At 45.4% G+C, this 27,839-nt stretch overlaps 1 protein-coding gene across 7 annotated transcripts in view; it reads left to right on the top strand.

Annotated features, from left to right (window-relative positions):
• Positions 1–24,076, top strand: part of LOC147023382 (uncharacterized) — a 43,970-nt gene extending 19,894 nt beyond the window's left edge. For all 7 annotated transcript variants that reach the window (XM_085888752.1, XM_085888747.1, XM_085888750.1 and 4 more), the window contains 5 exons: positions 18,823–18,948; positions 19,170–19,310; positions 20,659–20,799; positions 22,218–22,282; positions 22,469–24,076. In XM_085888752.1, coding sequence (XP_085744878.1) covers positions 18,823–18,948; positions 19,170–19,310; positions 20,659–20,799; positions 22,218–22,282; positions 22,469–23,077 — 1,082 coding nt within the window. In that variant the 3' untranslated portion in view covers positions 23,078–24,076. The remainder of the gene's footprint in view (positions 1–18,822; positions 18,949–19,169; positions 19,311–20,658; positions 20,800–22,217; positions 22,283–22,468) is intronic.
• Positions 24,077–27,839: the final 3,763 nt, after the last annotated feature.

Below are 27,839 nucleotides of genomic sequence, written 5' to 3'. Positions count from 1 at the left end.
CCGCTTGTGGGCACCGAGCGTCAGGCTGTCCTGGACTCGTACAGGGCGCGCGCCGAGCTGCGGGTACAAAGTGCGGCCTTTCCGAGGAGAAGTCGGATCAGGAATGATACACGCCCACTTCTGATCCGTCCAATCAGCAAGCGCGGGGCGATTTGGCCCCGCCCCCAGGCGCGTCGGAGTAGAATCGATATATGCAAATTCGAGGATCAGGGGAGATTCACGCCCCTTTTTCTCCGTCCAATGGGCGAGCGTGGCTCCACGCCCGAGCTCGTTCTGATCCAGAAATTTGCATATGGGTTCTCCTGCCGTACTATAAAGCGCCGAGCGCGGGGCGACTTTAGTCAGTTTTTGTGCTCGGGCGAGTTGGAGAAGTGTGGCAGCGGCAGAGTGTGGCAGCAGCAGTCAAGTCGGGTCTGGAGGAGAGTCAGTCTGTCGGGGTTCGGAGGCTGTAGGGGACCGGATACCTCGGGTCCGAGGCAAGGAAGACTGCGGTCGGCGACGAGGCCGCAGCGGAGTCGCTCGTCGCGGGACCCAAGCAAGCCAGCTATCCTCTTTCCCCAGAGCATCAACAACCTCCCACCTTCCCCCCCCCCGCGCTGAGATAGTGCGAAAAGGGGGGCCCCGTTCCCACCCCACTCCAAGCAGTGCCAACGAAACCCGCGAAGGAGCACAGAGTCGGGGCACCGCCGCCACATTTGCGGCTAATCACAAGACGGGTAGGCTCCACCTGGTGTCGCGGCCCACAGGCCCGTCTGTCCCCTTGTATTTGAGGGTGGCCCTTTTCTTTTGCTTTTGAGTATATGTGTTGTCGGCGCCGTCTGTAAAGTAAAACTGTGTAAGTGTTGCCGTGTGCTCGCGTTGTCGGTCGTATCTCTGCATTGTTGTGTTTCTTTCATTGCAATTGCTTTTGGTGCATAATTATTGTAATTGTATATGTGTGCTTTCCGTGTGCCGTGGAATAAATGTGCCTCATGTTGAACTGTTTTCCCGTTTCGCTTCGTCTTTTCCTTAATTGAATCTCCATCTTACTTCACGTAAAGGGTTGGTAGTGGGCTTAATACGCCCGATAATTAATCGGAACCGTCGAGGTCGAGATATAACACCGCTCGGTTATCCTGATAGTACGGAACGGGTCGCTTCAGTGGCCCGTGTCCAGAGTCGACCTGCGGCGAGGTGCGATCGCCCGGTCTACCCTCTGTGTGGGTACTTAGGTAGGTCGAATTTGGCGAACAACCCTATCCCACGCGGGGGGCCGATTTGCACGATCGTGGTGAAGCCGAAAGGCCCACCCATGACTAGTTCCCGGCGTTAGTCCGAGAGGGTCACGACAGAATTGTCCGTCCGGTGGGCGACGTGCCGCGATTCGAGTTACGTGGCCGCTCGCACGCCGGCGGGCACGAATTCGCAACACTGGTGTCAGGTCGTGGGACACAAACCCATCCCCCTCCTCGCGGCACTGGTGTCGGAGAGCGGGAAAACGGGCTCTCCTGTCTCCAGCTAAATTCACGGGAATCGGTCCAGGGGTGAGAGGAGCGACCCCCGATTCCCTCCAAATTACGAGCGATTTAAATTCACCCTTTACGAGAAATAAGATGGCGTCTCAAGGCGAGCGGGAGCCGGGGGTACTAGAAATGGATTTAGAATGTGTAGAATCCATGGCACAGGATGAAATCCCCGCGCAGGAAATGTTGGTTGTACAGGACGAACTCGCCCAACTGAACCCAGAGCCCGAAATAGGTGCGGCGGCGGCCGCGGTGTATGACACCTCCCCTCCCCCTCTCCACCAAAACCCTTCCCCGATCCCTGCCGAAATGGCTCACCCAAGCGCACCCGACATGGCCCAGCTATTCGCCATGCTGGCAAAGATGAATGCGGATGCGCAACAAATGAATGCGAACATAAACAGCAAAACAAACGAAATGAAAAACGAAATAAAAGGCATGAACAAGCAAATGAACGAAGTGAAAACGAAAATGGATACAAACACAAACGAAATGAAAACGAATATGGAAACAAACGCACTCAAAATGAAGGAAGAAATGAAAGAACTGCGAGGTGAGACGCAGAACATGGGCCGAAGCCTGCAGGCGGGCATGAAGGCAATAACCGGGAGCTCAAAATGGCGACGCCACGTGTGGGAGCGAACGAGCTGGGAGGGGGTGCAACGGTTGTCAGGCCCGCGGTGGAAGCGGGTGAGGGCAAAATAATTCAGAGGGCGTGTTGGGCGAGACTGGTAAAGGTGACTGAGAGAGCAACAATGACGGTGACCGAGAGGGAAAAATCAAATGGGGAGACCGAAACGTGTGAGACGAGACACGAGGTGAGGACGGAAAGGAGGAAAGAAATAATAGTTGAGACAAGGGAGATAACAAGGGAAGAGGTGACTGAGTTGGTAGAGCCACGGGAGATAGAGGATGAATTGGACGGGGTTAGAGACGCACACACACACACACACACACACACACACACACACACACACACACACACACACACACACACACACACACACACACACACACACACACACACACACACACACACACACACACACATACACACACACATACACATACACATACACATACACATACACATACACATACACATACACATACACATACACATACACATACACATACACATACACATACACATACACATACACATACACACAGTTAGTGGAGGGCGATGAGGGGGAGCTCGCAGAGCGTGTCGGGACCCAGTGCGAGCAGCGGGATGGCCTCCTCCAGGAACGAGGGGAGGGAGTATGCCCCCTTGAGGCGAATCACGACCAGGTGGGTTCGGTCTTGCTTTGCGAGGTCGAGGGGAGGAGTGCTGTGGACGGGTGCACGCCGAGCTTGGGGGGTATAGAGGCCCCGGAGACCCTTGTGGGGACACGAATCCCCAGTGTGGTTGTCCCGGTGTGTGTGGTGCAAGGTGTGAGTGCGTCCCCGTGTGTGGAAGCGACCCCGTGTGTGAGTGGTGTGGTGGTAAGTGAGCAGAAGGGCGTGCTTCCCAGCACGCCGTGTGTGGATGAGGAACCGTGGGCGAGTGCCCCCGCGTGTGTGAGTGGTATGGTTTGTGTGAGGGAAATGGCACGAGTGAGTGGAGCCACGTGTGCGAGGGAGGTGGCATGCGTGAGTGAGCGGCCGAGTGTGAGGGATACAGCGTGTGCAAGGTCGCTGTGTGTAAGGGAGATGTCCGTCGGCATGTGGGAGCATGCAGCCGCGTCTCCCGGTGTGAATGTGATGGAATGGAGTGTGAGTGTCGTGACACGCAGGTGTGCGTGTGTCGAATGGCGACGACGACGGCAACAGAGGAACGAAAGCCGGGTAGCGGCCGTAGATGTTTTGCGCACCGCGCCGGGTTCACCCAGCAGCGAGCGCGAGGTCCGTGTTGTGCAGCGCACGAGGCTGCCACGTGCTCGCTTGCGGGAGTGAAGCCCGGTCCGGAAACGAGCGCGGTGAATGTTGCCGATCCCGCGACGGACAAAGTTTAGGCAGGTAAACGAATTTGGACCGGATGGGTTCTCCACGCGGGCGGGTGTGTTGGGCTCCAACGGGCAGAGCACATGTGTTCGCGTGGGGAACCCCTCGAGACGTGGGGTTTGTGTTTTTTTTATGCGCCGGGTGACGTGATGGCTGCGTGTGTGGTTGGAATCCGGAAGGAGGGTGAATCCCTGCCGGATGGTACCGTCCAAGTGGGACGAGGGACGCGAACAGCTGCCATGACGTCACGTCACAGGTGCGCGGCTGTGAATTGCCGTGCTGATGCGCAGGTTGTGAGTTTCCGCGCTGGTGCTGCGCGATTAAAAAAAAAAAAAAAGCAAGCCTCACTTTCGGGTGCACAGGATTCCCAGGGAAGGGGTGGAAGACCCCCTTACCTGGGCACAGGATGAAACTAGTTAGGGGGAAGGGTTAGCTTAGTGAGACCGGCTCCATGGGGCAGGGGTAAGTCCTCATGGGGCCCGTGGAATGGATTAGTTAGAGGGATTGTAGCCAGATTTAAGATGGGAAATTATTTTTTTTTGGATTTAGAAGACAGTGACAGACTTGTGAGTGTGTAGAGGGGACGTAGTTTAGCTATGTAGTGTTAAAAGGAACGTGCTGTAGTTTAAGGGACGACGTGGGAGCACGAGTTTGTTAGGGGAGGTGGTTAGAATGATGGCAGAGTTCAGTGGTGTGTGTGTTGAGTTGGTGAGTGAAGTGGAAGCATGTGCTTGGTGAGTGAGTGAGGCCAGCGGGTCTGTGTGAGTGGAGCGAATGGGGAATGCATGGTGCGATGAGTGATTGGGGGGAGGAGTGGCTCCCGCCCAAGGGACCCCGGGGTCAGTGTAGAGTGAGTTAGGGGGTTAGTTAAATTGAAAAATGGAGGTCGTTTTGCTGTTGGTGGGAGTGTAGGCTCGAAACCCGTTTCGAGGGGTGCAGGTGCCCTGTTGACGGGCTGGGAGCGTGGCTGCGAAAGGTGAGTATCGCTGAGTGGGTACCCCGGGCACCAGGCTAGTCGGCCGTAGTAGGCCAAGGGCCCATGGGGGGCCGGGATAGCGTAGTGGGCACGGGTGCGTCCGCTTGGTGCGGGGGCCCGGGGCACCGTAAGCCGCGTGGGCAGTGTTGTGGGCATGGGTGACCCTCGGAAAGGGGCCCGGGAAGCCAGCCTGCCACGTGTGCGTTTCAGGGGAGGTGCCATGGGGGGCACTCCCCGGTGTTTAGGGAGCTGGTAGGCTCTGAGGCGGTGTAGTGCCCGTGGGTGCCATCGTAGGGGAATTGGCAGAGGGTCGTGCCTGCCAAAGGGAGCCACGCGTCCCAGCCATGAGACCGTGTGAGAGCACGGAAAGAAAATTGGGGGGCGAGGCCCGAAATTGTAAGGACACCAACACAGGCAACGGGAATCTGGGTTGTTAGAACCAATAGTTTAAGCGAGAGGCGCTTGTTGAAAGCCCCGGGGTAGTTTAACAGTTAAATGGTTAGGGTAGATTAGGAAGTGTACCCCTCCGCACCATCCATCCCTTCGCTCTCGTTGTGGGCCGCTGGACCCACTTTGTGTAATAGATCGCTGAACTCTGGGGAGGCTATCCTGAGGCTTGAATTGGGCCTCGACACAGGACGCTAGCTCTCCCTTATTCCCCTCCAGGAAGGGAACGTAGGGGTTGGGAGTAGGCTAGGTGACAGGATAGGTTAGCCGAACAAGGACGATAAAGGGGGTTAGGGGACGATTTATAGTGGGGAACTAAAAAAAAAACAAAAAAAAAAACTTGGGGCTAAATTGGTTTTGGACAAATTAAGGGGGTGGGTATGGACAGTGACAGACAAAGGCGATAGGTTGGGAGGGGGACCATAGGGTAGGTCCAAGCCCGCCTCCGAGTGGCCAGCACCACCTCACTCCCTCCACCAACCTCCACTGCAATGCAAAGGCCGGCCCACTTCATCGGAAGCTGTTGTTTTGCTGTAAGGCCTGTGCCAGCCCACTTCATCTGCCGGCTGTTTTGCTGCGAGGCCTGTACCGGCCGGATCGTCTGCAGCTGTTTTCTTCAAGGCCTGTGCCGGCCACTTCATCTGCTGGCTGTGTTTTCTGCAAGGCCTGTGCTGGCCAGATCACCTGCCGGCTGTGTTTGCCTGCAGCGGCCCTGTTCTGCCGGCTTTGTTTGCCTGCTGCCTTTGCCATGCCATGCCCACTGCCCCTGTTCACCAGGCCCGTTCAATTTTGCTTCCCCCCCCCCCTCACGAGGGTCACGACAGAATTGTCCGTCCGGTGGGCGACGTGCCGCGATTCGAGTTACGTGGCCGCTCGCACGCCGGTGGGCGCGAATTCGCAACAAATATATATATATATATATATATATATATATATATATATATATATATATATATATATTGTTGAGGGTCGGGTGAGAAGACCACGAGGTGGGGAAAGCTATCTCGGTTCCCACTAGACTCCCCAGAATTATAGGCCGTCGCACACGGATAATTCCGTGACGCGGTGGGTCGCTTAACCGACCGTGGACGCCAATAACTCAACCGCGTGACCTAGGGTCCTCCCGTCTATGGGTTAATCGGTTACCTAATTAATCACGCGGTTTAATTACCGGGGAACATGCCCTCGGTACGCCTTGTCCGAACCGGATCACTCTACCGGATCAGATGCAGCCGAGCAACACTGCCAAGGATATACTGGCTAAAAGGAACGGATCGCTGGCAATAAAGTCCCGGCTGAGCTCGGAGTCGGACCATGCTGGATCAATTTAAGAAACCACAAAGACTAGCTGGGAACATTCCTAATAATTATTTATTTACAATAGGCGAGGAAAGGTATGTGGTACGATGAAGATTTATTGGGGTGTGTTGTTCAGAGATAGGGGAGAGAGGTATGGTGCAGCAAATAAACAGGCAAATTACAAAAGGGGACACAGAGCAGATTTAACATGAAAATAATAACAATGACAATCTTCTGCAGTCTTAATTAAGCAGACATGTACCAGCACACACACACACACACACACACACACACACTCACACACACAGACACAGAAAACCCGATGAAGAGGGAGTATTGCAACAGGAAGGGAAAGGAGTTGAGGCTATTATCTCGGTACCTTTCTGCGTGATAGCACGACGTGCCACCAATACGTTTCGGGGGGGAAATGCTCCGTGGTGCAGTATCTGACAGTGGGCGCATCGTCTCTGGCTTCAGCCGCACGTGTGTAGACCGTGTTCGTGAAGGAGGAGCTTGAGTGGAGAAGGGGTGGAGTCTAGAGCGCGAGGACAGAGTGGTAGGCGGGACCAGGTCGGCGGGTGGCGTCAACGTCGTGTGGGCAGAGATGAGGAGGCGGAGTCCAGACAGCATGATGTGGGCTGTGGCGGTGTCGACGAGGGCAGGGCGAGAGTGGGACAGAGGCGGAGAAAGAGAAAGGCGGAGGGACTGCTCTGACCTTTATAGGACTTGCAGCGTGGGGGGAGGGGCCACCCCAAATCAAAGTCATCACTTGAATCGGGCGCTCCGATTTGCCCCGACCTCTCACGTGGCCCGCCAACTTGGGCCAGAAACCGCCTCACTTCATTTCCAGCAAGGCCATCCCAGACAGCGACAATATTCTGCTCCGATCCCACGACATGAAATAAATCTCCCACACCAAAATTGGCACGTGAATCTTCCTGCAAAAACCCCTGGGCCGTGCCCTGGCAACTGGCCGAGGGTCCCGCATGCCCACCTGGGCGCCAGACTAGCGCCGATCAATGCGCGCGCCAACGTGACCTGCACTGTACATTCCTTGGCTCGATCGTAGCTTCGCTGGCCGTAGAGACGAGATGACATTCACCATCCGTGGAGAATCCGCTGCTGCCAGCGAGGGCCGAAGGTACATCATTATGGATAAATCCATGCATGTTTCACGAGCGGCGTACGTGTCTGCCTTCGTGCACATACCATACAGCGCGCACGATTCGGCCATTACGCACATGGCCAGCGCTCGCGTTTGCACGACTCTGCTAGAGTGTGCGCGGGGCGAGCACCAATACTTGTCGGATATTGAGGTTGAGAAGGAACAAGCCGCTTCTACTCCGTACACTTGTATTCCGCCCAACATGGCATGGAGTCGTCTTTATCGGCCTCCGTACGCGTTTCGTGCAGCGTGGACGTCATGTTTCCTGTGTTGTGAAAAACGCCATTCGTGCAGCCTCTTAAGAGGTATTCATTCGCATGCCTTTCTAATGCAACCGGCAATCTTCCCCAGATCATCGGAAGCTCGAGTCGATAATCCCGCACTGCTAAGCGCACAATATGACTCTCTGCACATGTTGGTTTAGGGCTCGCCCGGGAATGAGAATCTCTGTGCAGCAGTTACCTTACAGCGGCGCCGCACTTGCTGGCCTCCAATAGGCCCACCTGACATTTACCTCAGGAATAATCAGACGAAAAGAAGAGTAGGGACAAAATGAAGAAGAAAATGATTTAAGCATCCCTTGCTATTAGATCATCGCAACGCACTCCCTTGTTGTCCCACTAAACAAAAGAAAAGGGACTATCTACACGTATAATAATGGAATAACTGTCTTGGGACCACTATCTGTTGGATGCATGCGGTTCCGAGAACCGTAACAATATGTATATGTGTATATGTATATATGTATGTATGTATATGTATGTATGTGTATATATATATATATATATATATATATATATATATATATATATCTTCTTCTTCTTTCGGCTGCTCCCGTTAGGGGTCGCCACAGCGGATCTTCCGTATGATCCGCATAGTGATTTGGCACATGTTTTACGCCGGATGCCCTTCCTGACGCAACCCTGGTCGCCTCTTACGACACAGGGATATGGTACACCTATTTTAACCGGGGTATACACCGGCCCAGTACACTGGTACTCATTTCGCCGACCTCGGAAGGATGACAGGCTGAGTCATCCCCCTGGTGTATTAATTCAGTGGCCCAACGGGGCTTGAACTCAGGACCTTTCGGCTCCCAAGCCGCTGCCCTAACCACTGCGCCAACATCAGGATATATATATATATATATATATATATATATATATATATATATATATATATATATATATATATATATATATATATATATATATATATATATATATATATATATATATATATATATATATATATATATATATATATATATATAATATATATATATAATATATATATTACACACACACACACACACACACACACACACACACGTTTAAGCCCTATCACTTAAATCACTTTAAAAAATGATTGTATCTGAATCCATCCACAACTTTTTGAGATATTCTGCACACAAACAAACAGACAGGGGTGAAAACATAACCTCCATTCATTGCAGATGGCGGAGGTAATTATAGTGTTTTTATGGAACTGTGTGGAACCGAACCCTGTTCACTTTATTTATTTCTATTGCATCTACATTGTGTTTCAGTCGATTTTAATGGGATCCAGTGGAACATAACCATGCCATTGAATGGTGTTCTACTGTACTCGCAATAGTCTAAAGACCTGCAAACCTTTTAGTTTGCAATATGTAAGCATATACAATTTATAATTTTTTTTTTTTACCTTTGATATTTTATCTCATTCGTATAACACTTTGAACACTCCACGTCCAGGACTTTCGCAACATTTTATTTAATGTTGTGGATCACATAAAAGATAGAATTCCACCATTTGGTGGATTTCCCACTTTTTTTTTTGCATATATTTGTGAAGATATCTTGGTTTCTCTCCCCCCCCACCCCCAACCTCCCAATTCCCACTGGCATTCCCACCATTTATAATGTGAAAACAAAAATTGGAGGAGAGCTAAGGATTGTTTTTGCAGTAGGATGATGATTACCCTCGCCAAAGGAGAGGGAATTGCATTTGGGTCCATTTGTCTGTTTGTTTGTTTGTCTGCACAGAACTTTAGTATTTTTCTCCGCAACCGCTTGTCAGATTGAGACAAAATTTTCACCACATGAGCGACTATTCATGTAGAATGTTTTATTGATGATTATGACATCATGGGTCACATGGTGTGGCAGCCATGTTTGAAAAATGGAAAAACTTTGGACCTCTGTATTTCTGAAACTGCACCGGGGGGGGGGGGGGAAAAATTGAAACTTGGCACATGGCAAGTACTCCTCATTGGAAATAGCTGTGATTAAAAAAAAAATTGCGTCGTAGGTGCCTTCGTTATGACGTCATTGCATATGTAGATTCACGTGCCATATCAGATCATATGAACATTTTTGAGGGAAATCTAGGGATACAATGGTCCAAAGGAAAAAAAAATTATGATGTCATCAGTCACGTGGTTCAGCACCCATATTGTTCAAAAATATATATGTAAAACTTTCAAAAATCTTCTTCTCTGAAGTGGCTGAATAGATCGAGGTGGAACTTTACACTTATGACCGCATATTCATGAGAAACAAAAGGTTCACACATATGACATCATAGATCACATGGTTTGGCAGCCATATTGGATTAATCGAAAACTTCTAAAAAAATCTTCTTCTCCAGAACAGCTGTACAGATCGAGGGGAAACGTGACACAAATGTTCCCCAAGCCTTGGGGATACCAGGATATTCACAAATAAGTGATGTCACATGGTCTGGCAGCCATATTGGAATGAGCGAAAATCTTTTTAAAATTCCTCCTTTTAAACCGCTTAATCAATCGATGTGAAGCTTCACAATTATAATATAACAAGTCTGAAGACGACGATGGTTCACGAGCGGTATTTGACAATGTAGATTTTTTTTTCAGAAGTCAAGGATGAGACAATGTGATAATGTTTGACCAAGTTATAAAAATGATCAACATGATGTGGTACGAGTGACAGGTTATTAGCTGCAAAATGTCGAAAACCCGGTTTCGTTCAACAACTTTCAAAATTTGACCTTTGCATAACCTTTAAAGGTCACAAAACAATGTTGTGGACATTAAAAGAAGGAAACAGGATACGTGCTATAGCTTATTGGAGTAAGTTCGTCGAAGAAGGTCGAAAACCCGGTTCGATTCCCACAACTTTGAAAATTTGACCTTTGTGGACTTTAAAGGTCAAGGATTATGAACTTTGGTGCAAAACTTCCTCTGGAACATTCCAGGAACAATATAACGTCATATAGGCTATGTGGCATTTAGCACACCTCGGATTATTATCCATACTTTGATGAAATCAGCGTAAAAACAAACTTGAAGGGGGCGCCACAGGCAAGGTGTTCGAGATAGATTAAAATGGTTTCAAGACTTTAGGTGGGGAATGACCTCAAGATTATGCATAAAAAATATTGTTATCCTAGCTCTCAAAGTTTGGGCGGTCGTATGATTTTTATGTCAAAATTCGCAATTTTCTAAGTTCGTGACCTTGTGACCTTGACCTTGGGACGAAAATGAAAAATCGAGCTCCGTGGGGCTATGCAGGTGCCATTGGGCTAACCAAATACCGAAACCCCTGCCAGATTCGACAAATCCCCAAGGAGAAGATGCAAATTGAAATCGGCTACCCCCTAAAAACACGTTTTTTGGGCGTGGCTCCGCCCATAATGGGCACACCACGCCCGTTCTCAGGACAACACAACTAGATCATGATATAAACCTCCCACCAAAATTTTATCAGGATCGGATCAAAACCCACGGAGCTATGCTCGGGACATACAGGCATACAGATGTACAGACAGACAGACACACAACAATAACGAATATAGTGGTCACTTATTTTTTTCGTGAAAATATTTTTTCACTTTTTTCGTGAACCAATAGTGATGGGGAATATATTGTGACGTCCACGGGACTTGAACAGTCCCGCTCACGTAGAATGAGCCGAAACGATGGAGGCGGTTTATTTATTTATAACCCAAAGATGGCGGTTCTAATCGCTCTACCGCAAACGGGACGAGGAAGGTGGCACGAGTCGCTTTTCACTGAGTTGATAACGTTTATTCCTCTAACCAGAAATAACAAGACTCGGCAAGAAGAGGGATCCGGGGCGATTCGACGGGATGGTGTGGGATCGGGCGTGGGGAAAACACAGACAATTCCAATGAATATACAGTTCTCAATCCCTCTAAGGCGCCAAGCAGACACACACACACACACACACACACACACACACACACACACACACACACACACACACACACACAAAACGCAGCTATTCCTGGTAGTCAGGCTGGACTGTGGTGTGGACGCAACAGTCCTTGGATTGGCGTTGGACAAGCTGGCCTTGCTCTCGTCAGGGGGGCAGGAGAAACCGTGGTGCTATCGACCTCCTGGTCTTGGCACAAGTCCGCTCACAACCGCCAGGGAACCAGCCCCGGCGCCAAACCGCGAGCAGGAGAGGGAGGCAGGTCCGCCCGCCGTTCGACCCCGTACTCCGAGCCAGCAGAACCCCAGAGCCAACCAAGGTGAGGCACGAGGCTCAGCAAGGCTACAAGACACGAAGAAACCAGGGCCGAATCGGCGCAACAACAAGCCCGCTCCCAGCACAACAACCTCCACCCCAAAAAAACGGTCTTTCTGTCCCGATCTTCTTCCTCTTCCTTTTCGACCCCGAACAGAACCTTTTTATGCTCCCGTCCTCGTCACTTCCAATCGAGCCGTTTTATTGGCCCACCGCCGTCGCCTTCCGCCAATCGTGATCACGGGGCGGAGCCATCCGCAGCACTGTCCTGTGACGTCACGTCAAGCCTCCAGAGAATACCAAAAGGGGTTTACGCAGACACACTTACCCTATCCCGTGTCCCTATCTAATTACGTGACAATTATCATTTCCCCCTTGAAGAAATGGACATTTACTAGACAACTTATCACCACTGAATTGCTACTTATTACATCGAGATCCTGGTACACTCGAACAGCATGGCATACCTAATTAAACATCCTAATTACCCTTTGAATGCATACCCCCCCCTCAAACGTAACAATATGTTTTGAATTTCAACCTCATTGGACACATGGTCTGACAGCCAGAATAATTTTGTTCATTTTGATCTGGGTTCTTTTTGATTAATATTTTTTTGATATATATGTATATAGAATAAGGCTCGCTTGGCTGTGCCTGGATGGGTTTGAGGGTAGAGGAGTAGCAGCTGAAATGCGAGTCCTATCCAGGTTCCTCCTGATGACTTCATCTTTGCTTTTTGCTTGTTTGGGTTCCTTTTGTTGACTCCAATGTAGGACTGTATCTCTTAAGGCCCGGTCACACCTTGACGTTTTAGCCAACGTATGCCGATTTTTTTAATTTTTTTTCTAAAACGCTGGCACACGTTGAATACGTTATGGGTAAGTTTTGATAACATTGAGAGCACGCTGGCATACGTCGTAGTACGTTGCCATACGTCGTCGTACGTTGGCTTTAAACGTTGTACTTTTCGGTTGTCCTCAAATTTTTTCATGCTTGAAATTTCACGACGTATGCCGGCGTATGACTCACACAGTTATGATTCGAATCGTTGTGCGTCAGCCTTTTAATAGGCTACGCCACGACATCGTCGGCGATGCGTGCAACGCGCTATGCCTGAGTTAGACTATCGTTGGGCATCAGTTGTGTAGGCCGACAACAGGTTCAGCATTCGTTGGTATAAGTTATCTATAACACAACGAAACGTTCTGTGTAGTTACCAATGCGTTATACATAAGACCAAGTCGCTATGAATACGTCCGAATCTTTAAAAAAAAACATCAAAAGTTCAACGTAAGCCAGCGTTTTACATACATTTTAACACGTTGCCATCGCTGGCTAAAACGTCAAGGTGTGACCGGGCCTTTAGATCTTTCATTTGATTTGAATTGAATTTATTTTAATCCCATTCTGAATTGAATTGAATAATAACAAACATCATGGGTCAGGGTGAAGTTTCTAATCAAAGCAGGACGTCTTGGTACCCGGTCATCACTGCAGCCGTTATAAAGTGGCACTTCTATTATGTCTCTTATTAATTATGTAACACACCAGTATACAAACGCTACACAAAATACACCACTCAAAATTACACAAACCAAGTCCTGGCAAGGGACTGTAATTTCCAATTGCTCTTTTTGTTGTTTAGGAAATTTGAAATTGGTCTGATTCTACCAGTTTTTTATCTGTGTTTTTTGTTTTGTTTTTGTCATTGTTTACTGTTGATATGATTGGGTCAAACTGAGGATAATGCTGAAGGTCACATAAACTCCTGAAATTATAATAATGCCTGACCCAACAACTTTCCTTTCTAGACACTGACAATTCAATAACATAAAAGTTTAGTCTGGCTTTTTCTCAATCTTCTGCAATTTTTCTTTTAAAATTTTGTGTCTTTGCCATTCTGACAATGTGATTGGCATGAATTGATAGCTCAAAATAATGTACCTGTGTCTGAATAGTCTAATCTTTTTTTTATTATCATTCTAAGCTCAAGGATATGCAATTAAACTACAAATTGTCATCTTCGTATTTATACATAGGTAGGATTTTCCATAACATAGGTTGCCATTCTTATCAAGAAGCATGAAGATGTTTGTTGCATCTGCATGTATTCAAACATGTTTATGTCCAGTACCATATGATGAAATAAATCTTGCTTCCTATTACAATAACGGTCATTCCTCATAGTATTGATTATGATAGGTAGGATGTAGACCAACAATAAAGCAATTCGGTGTCCATCATGGTCATTTAACTTATGGTGGCTGCGATGTGACAGCCTGCAGTCACCGCAGACAGGCTGGCCGGTGCTCTTTGTTTTTGTGTTTTTTACCACCTATCCTCCAGTCTAGCTAGCTCCCTTTGCTCTATCAGCCCTTAGGTCCTCCCCAGCTCCTCCATGGCACACGTATTCATCTAGTAAAGCCTCTCTGGTTCAGCTCCCAAAACTTCAGGTTTACTATACATCTCATTTCTTTTGCTCCTCTTTTCTTCAGTTTGTGGAACTGCCTTCTGGAAAAGGTTCAATCCCAATCTCCCCTCAAGAGCTTCAAGCAGGCAGTGCATTACGATATCATGTCATCCTCCATCACTACGCGTGATCTGTTCTCACCCTATTAACCCTACCTAACCAAATCTTCGCAATGACAGGTTATTGTTTCCTCTTCGCCTCTTTCTCCTCTTCTATCTTTTCCTTACTTGTTCTGGCCGACTATGACACCACTCTCAGTACGTTGCTGTTTTGCCCTCTGGTAAATAGAATTATCAATGTATTCCAAAAAGTGCAAATAAAAATCTCCAATGGCATTGTTGTGGGGTTGGTGATCAGGGGTGAAATAGACTAATTTTTAGTGTGCAATGCCATTAATAAACATCAAGCAAAAGTGTGTGGTTTTTGTGTGAAAACAATCGAACAGGTGTCGAAGTTTGTTGATAATCTTGATCCCTCCTGTAATCATGAGCCCCTCCTGAAGGAAACCCTTCCCACCGATAAGATAATTATTGTGACCCCTCCTCACCATAATGTGTGAAAGCTTTCCACCGTTGCCCCCTCATTAAGCCTTTAAATCGTTTCCTCCGTAATCTGTCTGTGTGTTTCTTTAAAGTGAACCCAATTTCACCAGCTCAGCGAGTCAACCCTCCCCTCCCCTTCCCCCCCCCCCAATGACTGCAAAAGCAATGCCTTGTGACCGTGCTCCAAGGTAAGGGCCCATACTGACAACTGCCAGACCTGCCTGAAACCGCTCGCAACCATGGGCATCGCACGGAGGTCGGATGGAGAACCAATGAGTGCAGTCATGAGGTAAGAAAAGCCAATGGGTGGGGACAATTCAGAGCAGTTGATCGAGGACAGCAGAGGGCAAAGAGCTGAGTGAGAGCTAAGAGTAGTTCATAGCAAGATAATAGTTGAGTGAGATGTCACCAGCAAGTGGACACAGCAAACAAAATGGAGAGAAACCTATCGATGCCAGACAAGTATGCATGTGCAGGAAGCCAAGGGGCCTGGAAGCGATGCAGCCAGACATGTCTCTCCCACCAAAGACTCATCATCTCTCGCTCTCGCTCTTCGTCACCCCAGCCAATACAAACAGCGCGTGGGGATCATGTTTCTTTGTGTCTTCTGACCTCTCCCTGTCTGAATTTTGTGATATGATTAAGATATCACGCAAGCCGTCACAGTTCGTGGATGTGATGGGATATAAATTGTACAAATAATTATTGCAATACGTGTGCCTTTGTTCTCCCTAGACCTCTGCTTCCTTCCATTTATTAATGAACCTGCTCACCATTGGCGTGTCGACCTGGTTCAAAATTAGCAATTATAACCATGGCACGAGTTAAACTTGTGAGTGGAAATGTGGAGTCAAACATCACAAGGACGTTGAAAAACCGCAGCGATTCATCCTGGGTGCATTGCTCATCACCCATCCTTTCAGATGGATGAACTAGCTTTGACAGATCATGTTGGTTTCTGTACATCTGAAAATGAAGAAAAGATCTGTTCAGCTTTCCTGGTGGATGACGTATGGTTTCCAAGCAGCATCCATTGTTAAATTGGTGATCATCCAGGTGGAAGATTTGACCTTGTGTCCAACGTAACAGTATGTTTTGTTTTTATTTTTTTCAATTGGGGAAATAAAATGATCTCGCTGATGCATTTTCATTGTAATTTTCACAGATGGTATTGAAAATTCAACTGCATATCGAGATTATCATTGAAAGGATACGAGTTATTAAAAAGAATGCTGATGTGAAAATCCAATAGCTTTTATCAGCTGAGGATTGACAAAGGTGTGTTAACTACTGTGGAAAGTGAAATGCAGTTAATGGCTTCTCATGGGCTCATCTGGAGAGAATGACTTGGGGCAGAACCATTCTGGAACCAGTTGGCCAGGTCTGCCGTTCAACTGGAAACAATTTGCACAATTTTAGCTAGTCTGCCGGCGATAACTCGCCTTCTCTTCATGAAAGACAATATGTTCTTAAACTTTTTGCTTCTAAATCTTGTGTCCGAAATCAATCGCTTTCTGGACCCACCTTACCCAGTCACACCCAGCTGTTCCTGGATTGTGTCGTTTTTCTCCTGACAAGGTGAAGAGCTGCCTGGCAAACCTCGACTCAGATTCTGCAACCGGTCCAGACGGGATCAGCCCACATGTCATAAAAACCTGCTCTGCTGCTCTTGTTTACCCTCTCTCTGCTCTATTCACCCGCTCATTTGCTCGAGGTCATTTTCAATCTGCTTGGAAATCAGCAAACATTACCGCTCTGCATAAAAAGATGCAAAAACTGATCCCTGCAACTACAAACCAATCAGCCTTCTTCCAATCGTCAGCAAGGTTATGGAATCCATCATCACTTCAGACATTAAATCCTTCCTCTTCTCCAATGGCTTGATTGCCGATCATCAATTTGGATTCAGACCAGGTCACTCTATCCTGGATATACTGCTTCTGCTCTCCCAACAGTGGATGGAGGGACTCGATGTCGGACATGAAATTAGAGCCATCTCCTTAGACGTATCACGTGCTTTCGGTGCGGTCTGGCACCCTGCCTTGCTCACCACACATTCTTCCTATGATATCCAAGGACATCTCCATTCATGCATCGCAGACTTCCTCTCGTCTCAGCTAACGTGTGGCCCTTAATGGAGTTCTCTCATCCCCTCTTCCTGTCCAGGCTGGAGTTCCTCATGGCAGTGTTCTGGACCTTGTTCTTTTCTGGTTTTCATCAATGATCTCTCTGACTCTGGAAAATCCTCTTTATCTCTCTGCTGATGACTCCACCCTCTGTCGTACCATGTGTCATCCCTCAGATCGGCAAGCAGCAGCCTCTTCACTCTGCAAATTTGGATAAAATCACAAGCTCGTCCAACACGTGGAACATGTCTTTCAACCCTGACAAATCTCACACTCTCACGATGTCTCTTCGAAAGGGCTGTCTGGTACTCTCCCCCATCTACTTTCTCACCAATACTCTTGAAGAAGTCTTTTCATTGAAGCTTCTTTGGTCTCACTATCTGCCATGATCTTTCCTGGGAAAGCCACATTTCCAAACCGGATTCCAAGGCCAGTCGCAAACTGGGCATCCTCCATCGTGCAAAGTCCTTCCTTGGCATACCTGAGCTCCTGACCACATGCAAAGCTTTCTTCCGCAGCCTGATGGAGTACTGCTCTCTCCTCTGGGCTGGTGCTCCCGCCACTCATCTTTCTCGGCCTCATGCTGTGAAAACCAAGGCAATTCAGATCATTGGTATCTCCTGTGATGAGGCCGAGTCTTTGGGTCTCTCACTCTCTCACCGTAGGCAGGTTGGTGGTCTTTTTGTGTTCTACCGTGTCCTCTCCGGCTTCGCCCCCCCCCCGCTCTGTCTGAGATATGTCCCCACCCCCCCCCCCCATATTTCTGCAGGGCACTAAAGGTCCGCCAGCAATCCCCTTCTGGTAAAACTACCAAAATTAAGAATCACTGCTCACCTTCACTCTTTCATTCCTCTTTTTTTTTCCACCTTGGGAACAAACTCCCACACTCTCTTCAATCCCAGTCTTCCCTCCAGGTCTTCAAAACAGTTGTTCTCCACCATCTTTTATCTTCCCCCATCCTAAACCACGATCTTTTCCACCCCCGTTAATCCACCCCAAACCCACCTCCTTCAAATTCCCTGCCTTCCTTCCTAAAAATCGCTGTCATGTCAGGACCTGAAAGTCCCTGCAATGTCCATCTTGTTTACCCTGTATACCCCACCCCATCCCTCTCCCTTCCACAGATCTCCTCATGTCTCTGTTCCACACTGTTTTTTCCTTTCCTCTCCCACCCGATTTGTCTCCTGCTCCCCTTGTTGTACGTTCTGTGCGTTAACTCTCATATGAGCTTCGACAATGTATACAAAAAAAAACAAAACCCACAAACAACCTGGACTGGCAGATTAGTCCACTGGCTGAACGTTCTTCCAATGGACGGCGCACACATTGATGCATCATCTTGCATGCAAAACACCACGTGACAGTTTATAGCTGGGTGAAGATTTAAATGCAGGTCAGACAGTTCAAAGGTAAGTCCACATACCTCTTGGCTCTCCTGCCAGCCCCCTTTCTCAACTAACTAACTTGGTTGATTTTGCCAATGTTACAACGAGGAGTAATTAGCCCGTCCCCCGTGCAGTGGAAGATGGGGTTTTGCAATCACTTGTGTGTGTCTGTGTCTGTCTGGGCTGTAAAAAAATTTTTTTACCATTTGAGCTTTTGTCATCAAATTTTCAAGAAAGCTTTATTATGAGAAGATGGAGAAGACAAATTAAGAATTTGGTCAAAAGTTCAAAGGTACCGTTTAGCATATAGAAGAAGAAGAAGTCCGAATAAAAAGCTGATGGGCTTTGCATTTTGAGATGCTTTCTAGTTTTTATTGTGATTTGTTGGAAAAAATTGTCTCCCACAGATCCTGAGAATATGGAGTCTTGTGACTCGCAGATCTTTGATGTGGTCGAAGAGGATGTTGTTGATACGAACATATACCCCACGTCCTTCAAGGTGCACTTTGTCAAGGCAGTCGAAGACAATCTGGGTGTGTGCAAACAACCCTATTGAAGGCCCACAGGGCAAGCCTATATTCTCTTGAGTGATGGCATGTCATTGATGGGAAAGGATGCCAACTTTTCCATGTTTTGTAGATTTCTCAGTTGATCATAAGGCAGGCTGTTCTACTTCAACGATTTTTGTGATGATTTGAGCAAACTATTTGGCTTGCGTTGTTGGGCATTTTTGTAGCTCTTTCTGTTTTTACAGGAGGCAGTGTGAATGCGGAGCCAGGAGATGAGCTGATAACGCAAGGCACTGTGGATGTGCTGGATCAAAGCAACGCTGCACTTATTCCACGTGACAAGATCATGGGTTTGAATGATCCTCCATCTGAGACTGAGGATATTGGTACGAATTGGTGCTTTTTCCACTGTCGAATCGTGATAGGAACACTGAAATACAGTTATGATCCATAGTTTGGTACAACTGTTTAATGCACAATGCTTGGCCAAAAAGGAAGCCCATTATCATTTTGATGTGGACTTCACCCAGAAATTAATTGTTGAAAATTGTTCATCACATGGACCCCAGTCGGTAAGCATTAGATGTGCTGTATTATTAACAGCAATTCTCAGACAATTTTATTGTTAGATTTGGGAAGGGATGCAACTTACGAGAAAGAATTGTTATTGTTGAGGCTGAATTGTGATTTTGAAGTATGGAAGTTATTGTAAGGTAATTAGGCCAGGGTCCACAAAGCAAGATTGATATTACAACATAAATGATCCAGTTGACAGAAGACACCTCAACATGACAGTGATGTGGCTGTATACCTGCTATTAATTGCCTTTCGAGAAGAATATAAAACTGTTGTTTGACCCAAATTATGGTTAAGTTTAAATCTGGCCTTTTAGTTAGACAGTAGCAGTGAGGATATATATATATATATATATATATATATATATATATATATATATATATATATATATATATATATATATATATATATATATATATATATATATATATATATATATATATATAGAAAATGTGGTTGGCAAATTTAACTTGTGATATGCAAAGACTATTTTGACATCAGGCCCTTTGAAAAATTATATTGTAAGGTGGTTGCACTTGAAAGACTGCATGATTTGTATCATTGCGAAATACAAATCATGCAGTCACACAAAACTCTGGCTTTGTGGATAAAGCGTCCGCTCTAAGTATGGAAGGTTGATGGTTCGATCTTGATCCTGGTCAAGTCTCACCAAGGACTTTAATATGGTACATCCTGCTTCCTTGTTTGATGCTCAGCATCGAGAGGATAATGCTTCAATAAGCTTTATGGGTTGGCATCTCATGGGGTTGTAAGGAGGAATTTCTCCTTAATTGCCCTGTTGGGTGCATAGAGAAAACCACCATTATAAAGATGGCCCTGGTAAGTTGTGTCATTTCCCCCAAAGTCAGAGGCTGTGTTTGACTGAAGTTAAGTCCGGTGTTTTCTCATAATGGTCTGTACATGTGTGGTTTGCTTTGCAGCTCCTCCATGAGCTTTAGACCACATAAAATAAAAGACAGTGCATCCTTGAGAACATACCAACATAATTAGTGAGGTTTATTTTTGAGACCGATGAAGTGTAATGGTTTGGACTGCAGAGGTTTGCTAATTTTGAACATCTTTCTGTTTATTTGTTTTTTAATTTTACTACATTGTGTGAGTAAATGCTCTTTGGGCGTGCTCTTTTTGTGGTTTTAGGTGCTGTGGATATAATGGATGATTTCTACATGGGCATGTTTGTTGGCCAGGAGGAGGTGGTTTCACTAGAAAAAGACTCCTCTGTTGGTGATGCTGATCTGGATTCAGAAATTCTGCCAATCCCTTTGGCCTGTAGTGACGGTAAGGCACATTTGTCTGAATGGTATTGACAAATATCAATTTATATTATAAACTCAATACGTCTCACCCATGATGGCAACTGTGGACAATAATCTTAACTTGATGACCACAGATGTTTATACTTTAGGAAAGCAAACATTTAGTTGCTCTACTGGTATGGAAGACTACTAGTGTGGAAAAGCCACAAAGCTGTCTTTGCAGTCACAGTTGAATAAGCTAAATCAGGATTGCTCACGGATTATTTTAATGAATTGATATTACAGTGTTAGCTCTTTCTAAAGTCAATATTTGTTCCAATAATTTTCTTTCACACCATTGCCATATTATTTCTGACAATGATGTGTGATAAACAATTGGAAAATTCCAGGGTGCAATGAAAGGAGCAAATTATATATTTATACAGTAATCAGTGATGGCATGGTTTCTGTAAGGATGAGTAAAGGGAATTGTGGCACGAGATAAAAGGATATGTAAGATGGAACTAAAAACTTGCAGCCTTCTTTGCAGCATGCTTGGACTATTGGACTGTACAGATTGTCGTTGGTGCATTAATGTAAGGTAGGGGCAAAAGAGCTGGAGGGGGACCATGAACCGCTTTCACGGGCATTATAAAATAGATAATGGTGAAATCAATCAGGTGAAAACGTGATACTTGAGAACAGCTGAAGGGATTTAAATCAAACGTCGTACATTATACGGTCGTGGACAAGACTGAGCTCTGTGGAATCTTTGAGGCTTGTAGCCAGATGAGATCCATGGCAGCAAACCTCCTGGATAGAGATGATGGGTGATATGGCCTGACTGATGTAATAAGTCGTGTTTCCATCTTGACTCTTGTGCAATACTGAATGCCGCATTGAAATAATAATGAGGTGTGTTCATTTAATTATGAGACTGGATTCCTCATGTGTTGGAAAATTTGTGTTATTCAATGCTGGATGTTGAGTTGCTTGAGATTCTGAGTCGTATTGAAAGGTTTCAGTCATCATTTGCCCAAGGGAATGCTTTTCGATGCAGGTCGAAGAGTTCAGTAATTTTTGAACAATCTACTTGTGCACAGAGGTGAGAAGATTTGTTTTGATCAAGATACTCTTTGGCCTCATGCAGTGGATTTAAGTGATCAAATTTGCTCGTACATTTGAAGATAATGAAATAAGTTATCAAAAGTTAGCACTTTGTGCCAAGTTATTGCAGACTACAGTTGTCTTCTTTGCATTGGAACTTTGTCCGTGAACTTTTGTAAGAGGTTGTGAAGTTTGTTACTTTGTAATAGCCGAGCTCGTCTTTGCACTGACTCGTGATGGAGATTTTCATTACGATCTCATGATATCCCGATTAACTCAGTTTGTCATTATGCGATGATATCAGGTTCGGTAAATTTGTGTTGCTGTTTCTAATGCTTGCATGAAATGTTGTAGATTCAAATGGAGCGCAGAAGGTCATGGATTCAGAATCAGATTATGTGGCCACTGTGAAAAATGAGGTAGGCAAGTCATTGTTTCTCTCTTGTGATCAACTCAAATTGTGGTTTATGTGTACTGTAACCTCAACTCAAACCACGGTAGTTTTGTTTGGTGAGATAATTTCTTTTTATTATTAGGTTTGGCTTGAAGCATAATTATTGTACCTTCATTAAATATTTTGTTTCTTTTTTCTTTTTCTTTTTTAGGATTGCACAGTTGAACCAAAAGAGGAAATCGCCCTTGGTACAGTGACTGTTCCCCTTTCGACATTCCTGGATGACTTGTCCAATATTGATGCATCTTCAGTAACTAATGGTTTCATACTCGATCTCTTTAATCATCTGAAAAATACAAAATGTTTCACATGGATTGACGTACAAAATGCATTATCGTTTGCATTCCCGTCCCTTTCACAAACCTCTGTCCCAACTTTCTACAATGGTTGCATGCAAGTTAAAAACAAAAGGACGTCGATACTTAAAAAGTGCGACAAAAGTACCCTAGACAATTTCCTTGCAGACCAGTTTAGTCCACCAAGATTCAGGCCGAAGAAAAAACAGGATTCAGAATCACTGGTCTCAAAAAATCTAAAACTTGCTTCAGAGCTGCAAAAACTGAGTGAAGAATGTACTTTCCTTTTGGACGAGAATTCACGTCTCCAAGAACAATGTGATAAGGTAACTGGAGAAAACAATGAGTTGCGTTCGCTAATTAAAGCAACTGGTTACCCCGCAAAAATTTCTCGAACTCTGAAACGGAAAGATGCGTCCATTGCGTTGTGGAAGAAAAAGTATCAGGAATTGAACAAAAGTTAAACTTTGGAATCTCGGGATAGAATAAAAGTAGTGTTCAGGCAGTTACGGTTTTTCATTGTCATAGTGCAGTCAAACGTTATGAAAAAAATTATTAAACTTTCATGAGACTGTGGATTTGGTAGAAAATGACGTGTGTGTATTTACGTCTCCGGGATATTTCTGAGCCGAATCTAAAAGTTTGTGATGCATATCTTTCAGAACTGGATATAAAATTGGCTTAACATGATTCCTGTATCTGAAGAAGAAAATATCTCAGTTGATTGTGAATGCAACATGACCAGTTTAAAAGAGATGAAATGACAAAGTTGAGAAGAAGGATGCAGTACTGGTAACTTTGAAAAATAAATGATACAGTATCTTGTCCCAATGTACTGTGACTGAGTGAAAAACAGACTATGAACACAACTAACTCTTCAAACTCGGGCTTCCATTAACTACGTGCAATCTATCCTTCCAGGTAATCTATAATTGACCATTTGTGATTCTATGACAAATTTGGTCTGTTGGTTTGCATCATTACCGATGTGTGGCTGTGTAGCTGATGCACTGCTCCCTGTAGATTAGGGCAGGAATTTCACTCTAATACCAGCAGACAATGTATAATGCTGAGCTTAATGGACCCTCCGATTGATGGTGTGCTCATTCACTCGACATCTTACCTATGAAGCACCAGAGTGACTTTATAGTCTGGTTGGGGATCAAACTCAGATGAGACATCTCAAAGGCAAGTGCGCTACTTCTGTGCGATCCTGTCTTTGGCACTATGTGCAATTAAAAGTAGCATAACTGGTCTGAAGATGATGCACTCTACTACACTGAATACATTTCAAGAGTTTTGTTGTTGTTGCAATCATCATGTAATTTTTCAATTCTTTTTCTTGTTCTAAATGCTGTACATTTGATATCTTTTATATTTTTAATATCTTATTGTGACGGTTTTCAGTTTGTTGTGCAGACAGTCTTCTTTTCAACATTGATTAATAAATGCTGACTTTGTTATTGCTGTATTGTTATTACCGATTCATCAACTGGTCACGGGTTTAATTTATTCAAGCACTGATTTGTTTGTTCTTCTTGCAGTCCATGGAATTTTTAACATTCGTTTCCAACATCACATTTCAAAACTGTCAATGTTCTTCCATTATTTCTTCTTCACTGTCCATGACTTGCATTCATACATTGCAACTGGAAATCCCATGGCATTTGCCAGCCTCCTCTTGTCTTTCCAGATCTTTGTCAATCCTGGCATTGCTGTTCCTGCCAATCCTCCACAATGCTAACCGTCTGTTAATTTCTCCTCCATATTCTCCACTCACCAAAATCTTAGAACCGAGGAAGATGGAACTTTCCACTATTTCACATGATCATCTCTCAAACTGAACACGTCGATGTTCTGAGGTTTTTTTTTTTGTATATCTTGTCGAGGCTCGAATGAGAGCTAACGCACAATACACAGCAAGGAGGGGGGGGGCATGAGACAAGAGGGGCAGGAGTGTGAAGGACAAAACAGTGGGGAACGGAGACATGAGGAAATCTGTGGAAGGGAGAGGGATGGGATGGGGAACATGGGGAATACAAGATGGACATTACAGGGACTTTCAGGAAGGAAAGAAGGGAATTTGAATGAGGTGGGTTTGGGGTGGATTAACGGGGGTAGAAAAGATTGAGGATTTGGATGGGGGACGATAAGAGGTGGTGGTGAACAGCTGTTTTGAAGGCCTGGAAGGAAGAATGGGATTGAACAGAGTGAGGGAGTTTATTCCAAAGTCGGGGAAAAATAGGAATAAAAGAGTGAAGATGAGCAGTGATTCGTGATTTTGGTAGTTTTACTAGAAGGGGGTCGTTGGCAGACCTTGTCGCCCTGCGGAAATATGGTGGGGACAATTCACAAACAGAGCGGGGGGGGGGGGGGTGAGACCGGAGAGGATATGGTTGAAGACAGAAAGACCACCGACCTGCCTGCGGTGAGAGACAGACAGACAGACAGACAGACACGTCCAAAGACAGCCTCATCGTGGGAGATGTCAATGATCTGAAATGCCTTGGTTTCCACAGCGTGAAGGTGAGAGGTAGGAGCACCAGTCCAGAGGGGAGAGAAGTACTGCATTAGGCTGCGGACAAAAGCTTTGTTTGTGGTCAGGAGCTCAGGTGAGCCAAGGAAGGACTTTGCACGATGGAGGATTCCCAGTCGGCGACTGGCTTTGGAGGCCAGATTGGAAATGTGGCTTTCCCAGGAAAGATCATGGCAGATGGTGAGACCCAGAAGCTGGAATGAAAGGACTTCTTCAAGAGGATTGCTGAGAAAGTAGATGGGGGGGGGGGTGTTTTTCAAACAGTCCTTTTGGAGAGACATCATGAGAGTTGACAATATTTTAGTCTTTTTAAAATTTAATTATTAATTTATTTATTATGCCTCCGCTGACGAAATCGCCAGAGGCATTATGTTTTCAGGCTATCTGTCTGTCTGTGCGTCCGTGATAAGTTTTCATTACCTCAATAATTTAATGGCTGAAGGGTTCTAAGTCGAACTTGGTACAAGTTTTATAATTATGCAAAGATGAACTGATTACATTATGGGGGTCAAGAGGTCGAGGCTAAAGGTCAGAGGTCCCGTTGGGTAACAATTCTCTTACCTTGCTAACTTGTGAAACAGTGATAGGATTTTGACCAAACTTGGTGTAAGTATATATTATGATGCAAAGATGAACTGATTAGATTTTGGCATCAAGAGGTCATGTATGTATGATGTAAAAATGTGGGTGGAGGTATGTCGGCCTCTGTCGTGATGTTGAAGAGAGCTGTTCTCGTTTAGGTTTAAATAAAGACCAGCTTTTTCACTTTCCTTCAAAACTGTTTGTAGCAGTTTCATCAAATCCTCGTTACTTTCTGCCAACAGAGTCGTATCAGCATACCTTAGATTATTGATACATCAACTTCCAATCCTGAAGCCAGTCTCGATATCATCCGAGTTTGATTTCCTCATAATGTACTCGCTATGCAGATCGAACAAGTAAGGGGAGAGAATGCACCTGTCTAACCCCTTTTTCCAATTCCAAACCATTCTGTCTCTCCATCCTCTGTTCTTATTGGAGCTGCTTGTTTAGTTTTGGAATGTGTTGGACATTGGAAAGCTATGGAGTTATTGACCTTGTGGTAGTTACCTTTTCGTATACTCCAATATCGTATACACTTTAGAACGATCATTGGCCTCAAAACATGTCAAGGCCAATGTCAAACATGTCAAAACATGTCAAGGTGGTGGCTTAAAACTTTGTCCAGATTCTGAAGTACCTAACCTACACCCAAAATTTGTGCTCGGTCGAAATCGGAGCACCTAGGCCTCTAGGTGCTCCGATTTCGCTATTAAACAATAACGCAGAAATACATAAGTACACAAACGAGAAAGTCACCGTGCATCGCATGATACTTGCAAAATCCCAAAAGCGAATTTGACCAGAAAAATAATTTACTGGTTGAATTCAGTGACCTCATATTTAAATCCTCTTCAAATTTCAAGTCATTCGGATGAAAATTGTGGATCTTAGAAATCTCACCGAAGATGTTGACCTTTTGGCCGATGTTGACCTCAAAAATAATTGGTGGCTGAATTCAGTGAACTGACATGCAAACCCTCTTCAAATTTCTAGTCAATCGGATGAAAATTGAGAGTTTTAGAAATTTGAAAAATTTGTTGAACTTTGGCTTCTGTTGGTTGACCTCAACATAAGGTCATGCTTACCTTTTGACCTCAAAAACAATAGGCTTATTGCTTATGAAAAACTCTACTAGGTGGTGAATATCAGTTTAATATTGTGACCTGCAGGCGATTGACATACAAACAAACACAGACAGTTTAACGCACAAGACCAACCAATATACTTGAAAAATCCTCGATTTTCACTACTAACAAACACCTAAAAATATTTATAAGATTTTGCAAAGTACCAACTTTCAACTTTGGTGACTTGTTACCAAGTACTTATTCTTATAACTTACCTATTTATTTATTTTCATTGCCGAAGCTTCACTTGATCATTCACAACACTAAAATGAAGGCTTTTTACATAGCCTTGCCCACCATTATACAAAGTTTGCACATTATGGGCAGCAGTTGTTGAATATTCCATGATACCTTGGGCACCAGTTACAGAATACCAACCAAAGTTGTAAATCTACTTTTGTATGTAGAACAAGGCTGTGGGGTAGCATCATTGGCTGAGGGTGTGGCTGTGCCACTGATGCAATGCTCTCTGCAGGTCAGGGCATGGATTTGCAATTTGTTCATGGTGCCAGCGATAGCTTGCCTTCTCTTCGCAAAGGACACCATGGGATTGTTAACGTCCACCGACTAATGCTGGCAGATAGAATGTCCATTTCAGAGACGGCACACACATTGATGAATCACCCTGCCTGTGAAGTTCTGTAATGACAGTTTATAGTTGGGCCGAGATTCAAGTCCAGGCTAGACAGCGTGGAGGTAAGTGTGCATACATCTTGGCCATCCTGCCAGCCCATTTGTAAATAATGTCATCAAGGTCACAAAAAAGCTTGTGAAGATCTATGTTCAAAAATGAAGATGCCACCAACCAGTGTAGCTTCCCAGCAGGCATGGCTCTGATCTGGCATATCGATCACCAAAAGGTCTTCACCCGAACTGTGCAGGCATCATGTGGCAGGTGTTACGTCTCCTCGCAACAGGAAGGGGAATCGGCACACCATGTAACTACAATCTGCCGTTGGCATATTATAGTCTCATCGTGCC

The sequence above is a fragment of the Eptatretus burgeri genome, chromosome 7, assembly GCF_056783735.1.
Source record: "Eptatretus burgeri isolate ZD-2024b chromosome 7, Ebu_testis_v1, whole genome shotgun sequence".
Classification (NCBI taxonomy): domain Eukaryota; kingdom Metazoa; phylum Chordata; class Myxini; order Myxiniformes; family Myxinidae; genus Eptatretus; species Eptatretus burgeri.
The sequence above is the reverse complement of the archived record's forward strand: the minus strand, read 5'-3'. Positions and strand labels throughout refer to the sequence as shown.